Source organism: Micrasema longulum, unplaced genomic scaffold (assembly GCF_059751315.1).
Source record: "Micrasema longulum isolate JH-2025_06_02 unplaced genomic scaffold, ASM5975131v1 h1tg000701l, whole genome shotgun sequence".
NCBI lineage: Eukaryota > Metazoa > Arthropoda > Insecta > Trichoptera > Brachycentridae > Micrasema > Micrasema longulum.
This window is the reverse complement of record NW_028277897.1, coordinates 178215-184214: the sequence shown is the minus strand read 5'-3', so window position 1 is coordinate 184214 and position 6000 is coordinate 178215. Positions and strand designations below refer to the sequence as shown.

Genomic DNA, 6000 nt, shown 5'->3' with positions numbered 1-6000 from the left:
CATTCGTATGCTCGTGTTTTCGACAAACACGATTTTTCAAAGGCCTTATTCAAAATTGTCAATGATTCAGCAGACGAAATTTCATTAGCAAAACAAAATTTGAGGCACGCTCGTTGTGCCAATTTTGTATTAATTGTAAAAATCGCCACACAGAAATTTTTCGACTCACTCAAACAGACGCTGACAGAATACTGAGCATTTAACCGCCGTCAAACTTTGACGGAATTATTAAAAACGGTGCTGTCAATGTGGTTATAAAAAATATAAAAAAATACCGGTTGGTGCAATTCCCGTTTATCATACAGTATTATTGTTTCGGATTCATATATATATTTATTCAAGTGTCAAGCTATTCCTTCTTTTGATTCCGGTAGTCCTTGTTTTGAATTCCAACGTACCTAGATCCTCCCTGACAGCTAGTCAAAAAAGCAACACACAACGAAACGTAAAACCGCGAGCGTGACTCGAACATCCCGTGGCGCGCAAATATAAACGACCATAAAGTGATTTTATCCAATCAAAACAGTGGTGTTCTGGACCAGTGTCAAAGGGAGGAAATCGTAAGTCCTTATTCTTTTATTAATTCCAGGATTGACGCTGAAAATAAACCGTCAAAAAGTTTACGTAAAATCAAAACTTCCCCATTTTCTTTGAACACGCGTATCGCGAAAAGGTAGACCTTTTTTTACAGTCCCAGGATCGAAGGAATTAAGCAACCAACAATTATTATAATTTTGGTTATTTCAAATACAAACAGATGTAAAGGTCAAATGAATATAAGTAAAAACTATAAAAAATGTGTACACAGTAGGACCTGCCATCCAATAATACGTATTCAAAGTAGGGCCTGCCATTCAATAATATGTATTTACTAAATTATACTACAATAAAGCGACGACGGTTTTAAAAATATAATTAATAAATATACTTTATATATTAAAAAAAGAAATATGGACAAAACAAGGAGATTGTTCTCGGACGCGCATAGTCGCTCAATAGAAATTGCACAGAAAAATATAATTAAAATAATTTACAAAAACCATAGACTCTTTCCTAGTAATAAATTATGCGTAGAGAGTGGACGACTAAGTTTTAGAAAGTTATATTTATTTCAGTGTTTACTTGAATCGGGAATTGTTTAGTAATAATTTAAATCGTATTAGTAATAGATCCGATAGTGTACGGTCATTTCCAAGATGCAGAACTAAGTTCGCTTAGAGGCACTCCTTACATGTTGGTCCAAGATCTTTCAATATTCTAACTAAGGAACTACAAAACATTAAATCACTGGTAAGTTTCCTTTTCTTTTCTTTTCATGTCATATCATATTTATATGCCATAAACTTTTTAATAATTAAAAAAGGAATGGCCCACGCTCAGACGCTGAAGTCTTTGTGGGCATTTTTTCCAATTTATGTTATAGCTTAATTTTAAGATGTATTTTTATAGTGTATTTTTCTAAAGCATATTTTTGTGATTATATTTCTGTGTAAATAATATATGTATCGAAAAATAAACAATTAAAAAATAGTGGGAAGGAAAGAAGTAAATTGATAAGGAGTAGTGAAGGATGATTGAAGGAAAGTATGAGTGGAAAATTGCATTTGATTTAATGATTAAGAGCAAGATAAGAGACAAAACGTCAATTCTCTGTTATTCTGACTCAAGCTTATTAGTTCTCTTCTGTACCTATTATATGGAGTGTTAAATATATCAAGACAAGAAATGATTACGATGATAATTCATATTGGTACCATGTAAATAAACGTATTTTTTTTTCATTTGAATTGATGAGAAAAAACCTTTTGATTTTATGAATAATGTATTTCTAAGTAGAAACCGGATCTATGAAATGAGGAATGTCAGTGGTTTGGACTATCAAATTAAGCCAATTAAAGTATATATATTTATGTATCGTATTATCAGCGCTATGGTTTTTCAAAGTTTTGTAATTTTGAAATTCGTGAGTGATTCACAAGTTTTCTTCGGCGAGTTCTACTGATTGGCGAATTGGCTCTCCGTAAACCGGAAATCCATCACAGCACTCTATCATTGGTTGATTTGGAAGAACTAGTGACGTCGTTCAAATTATTTAGTTTTTATTAAAATCATATTTTAAAAATATATTTTCAAGAAACTTCACCGTACAGTTGAATGTAGTTATGCAGAATGTAGCCAGTCCACAATTTCGAAAAATGAGATTTTTGTGTTATTAGGTGCAGTTAGATCGATTTTTTGTTCTTTTAGAAGAACAAGCAGCAGCCAGGCCGCTTTCACACAAAAAACTATAATAATCACCTTCTGAAAACAGTGTTGATCACAGAAATGACATTTCTCAATTTGCAGAAAACACCCACAGCACTAGAAAAATGCTGATGGGAAGATTAATGCTTTCAAAAATTTTGTTCTCTTAAATAAATGAAGGTGGATAAATACACGAGCATTTTCATAAAAATATCTGTAATGAAAAAACATGTTTCAATACAGAATATCACCCCATATATTAAAAGTTCGAATGTGGTATCGTTCAATGTTAGATCCGGGTGCTTTTTACAAAATACATATTTTAGATTTCGTAGTCAGCCAAACTTTAAAAAATCACCAACATTCCTTTAACGCATAGTAAAATTATTTTTGAATTTATTATAACAAATGAATTAAGTGATTTTTTACAATCAAGTATCGTAATATAAATATAGTGGACCACATGGTGACGATATTTACCTACTGTCTACAAAAGATTCTCTTCGGACATCTATCTCCCTTTGTTAACCATGGAGTTGATACAGTGCTTTATTTATTTAGTTTTTTATTGCTTAGTTCTTGGCATGAACACTTGACAAACTTACTACTATGCTCTATTTTTTATAAATTTATTGATATCATTCTAACTTTGCTGGAATTCCACTCGTCCATACGCTTTGTAGCTGCACGATGATTGGTTATCTAGCTTTCATATACCAACTTAAAAATACCTAAATTTTATAAATGGGGTCTAGAATTCCAATCGTCTATGCGCTTAGTAGCTGCAAGACGTGTTGTAATCTTACTCCTTTTTATTATTAATATTTTTTAAAATTTTTTTTAGTATCATTAATACACTAAATTTATTTGTCAATTTTTAAAATGTGTAAATGGGGGCTAAATTTCTAACTGTCTATGCGCTCTGTAGCTGCAAGACGTCCTGTAATCTAGCTCCTATCTGTTATATTTTTTTATTGATCTTAATTGAAAACGAGGAACTAGAATCCCAACCGTCCATGCGCTCTGTAGCTGCAAGACGTACTGGGATATTTATTAATTGTACAGCGCCCTTGAGGTGATTTTCATAAAAATGGCGCTATATAAATTATCCAACTATATATATATATATAAAGTAATATGTTCGATACATAATGACACAACACACATCAAAGTTTAACTAGGGCTGGCTGTTTTTTGCAAAATACATATCTCAGGTTGTGTGGTAAGCAAAACATCATAATTCATTAATACTGGTCAAATACATAATTAAATATTTTTTTAGGTAATAATAAAAATGTATGTATGCATTATTTATCATTTGTCAAAATAAAAAACATTCCAATTGTTGTGTAGATTTGATTATTCTTTTTATCACTTTTCTATGGCTGGCTGCTTTCTGCATAGCTATGTTTAATTGAATGTTCTAATTTTTACCACGCGTAAGAAAACATGATTTATATTTGAATTCTGAAAGCCCCACCAAAATGTTCCCGAGATTAATAGATCCGTAATATGCGGTATCGTAAACAATCAACAAATTTAATAATAACATCATCATTTCATTTCGTAGTTAACTTAACAATAAACACAAACAAATTAGTTTGTGGTATTTCCAAGTTTCCGATCGGAAGTTCAATAATTTCAGCGCGAGAATGTTTATATTTCGAACACGCTTAGTAGTGTGACAGTTACAAACAAAATCAACCAGTCTCTAGCGGACTGCGGTTATAGGCGGGCTGTCAATTCGGACGCCAGAAGCTATTCAAATTTCCCGCGTTTGTCAAGCAAATTATTCTGACAGTTGTTTTGCCGGGAAAATACGCAACAGTCAAACTTTTCGACTAAATCAATTTTGATAAGTGGCGATTTCAATGAAAAATTATGTGCGATAATTACTTTAAAACCAAAATTATTTAATTTATGTTTTAGTGACAGTTTGATTCGACGTTTTTAGTTTTCAATATTTTAAGAATTCAGTTGAGTATTTAAATTGCCACTAAGTGTTAAATTAAAATGAGAAGTTAAAAACATTGTTTAATAATTCATTATAATGGAAAAACAGTTTAAAATGGTGGCCTTTTGTGAAAAGATGATGAGCTTTGTGTTTCTACATGTAATCCTTTTTTTGGTTATTGGTAAGTTTAAAAAATAACTTAAATAATTATTAGAAATAAACATATATTCTTTTCGTGCTCATGTCATACCATGTATATGTGCTATAAACTTTTTAATAATTAAAAAAGGAATGCCCCATGCTTAGACGCTATAGTCTTTGTGGGTATTTTTTACAATTTATGTTATAGCTTTATTTTAAGATGTATTTTTCTCAAGTGTATTTTTGTAATTATATTTATAAATAAATTAATAAATGCATAGAAAAATAAACAAATAAAAAAAATATATAATAAGAAAATATTAAGATATTGTGATTTTGTTAAAAAAACAATATAATGGTTCGTGCCTATAAGAGTTTATTAATTTACGTTATATAAGCAATGAGCATATTGTTTTAAGTAATCTTGTGCATTAAATTACTTCATCTAAAGCTAAAGCAATGAAATGTTTTTGATTGATTTTATTTAATTATTTATTCACGTAATAAAATATTGCTTTAACGCTCAAGAAATCCTAAAAAGAACGTGTAATGTTTAATGATTCTGAAATTAATCATACGAATGTTTGTAATATGAATTACATTTGTAAGTGTAAACTTTTCAATTGATAACAATAACTAAAACAATGGTTTATTAAACTAACAATTTCTATAATCTACTACATTTTAGTGGAATTTACATAATTCATTTACGTATTTATTTTAAATTTTCAAGTACAAAGGATAAGTACTTTGGCAGACTTATTGCTCAAAGCAATATCTTCCAGCTAATCAAAAAACAGACGGGGCATAAGAAGAGTTGATCAGAAATTGTACTACAAAACAAAATATATGTCAATAGACACATACAAAAACCTAATTACTTAAAAATAACAGCTGTTTTTTGCTACTATATATTTTTTCAATGAATAGAAAATTAAAAAAATAACGCAATAAGATTTTTATAAACATCTTAATTATAAATAAAAGTTATTAATGTTTACTGTGCAAATATTTTTTTTAATAGAAATATTTTTTATCCGTATTTAATGATAGATTATAACAACACACATACACTATTAATGTATTCTCTTGTACAAAGATATATCTATTATTTATGTCCACATTGTCAGGACAAATAATAAAAACAACAACTCATTTTTTATGATTGACAGTAAGTTGTTATTTGTCCAAAAGTTAGTCAACCCAAAAACGGTATAAACAAATAAATCTTACCGCTACGTACATAATCCCGTATTTTAAAGTGACAATATCTGGCACTTGTACGCAAAAAAAGGCTTCTCATCGGCACCATTTTTGTATTTTGTTTTCAAGTAGCCGCAAATAAGGCAGACAAAACTAGTTTAAATTTAAATTTTTGAACTAAGTGAGCGCTTCAAAATGAAAACATATAATGCGTACTAATATTATAAATGCGAAAGTGTGTTTGTCTGTTTGTTTGTGTTTCTTTCACGTCGCGACTGATTGACGTGATTTTTTTTTGCGTAGGGATAACCGGAGAGCTATGAAATAAATTAGGTTACTTTTCATCCCGAAAAATATATCGTTCCCCGGGAAAATTCTAAGCGGAAAAATGAATGCTTCTTTCATGTAGCAACGGAGTGACTGATCGGCGTGATTTTTCGCATAGTGATAGCCGAAGA

General features: G+C 30.1%; 1 protein-coding gene across 1 annotated transcript in view; it reads left to right on the top strand.

Moving 5' to 3' along the window:
* Positions 1-3919: 3919 nt before the first annotated feature.
* Positions 3920-6000, top strand: part of LOC148279563 (carbonic anhydrase 7-like) — a 144803-nt gene continuing 142722 nt past the window's right edge. Inside the window, exon 1 of the mRNA XM_088229737.1 lies at positions 3920-4379. Coding sequence (XP_088085863.1) covers positions 4295-4379 — 85 coding nt within the window. The 5' untranslated portion in view covers positions 3920-4294. The remainder of the gene's footprint in view (positions 4380-6000) is intronic.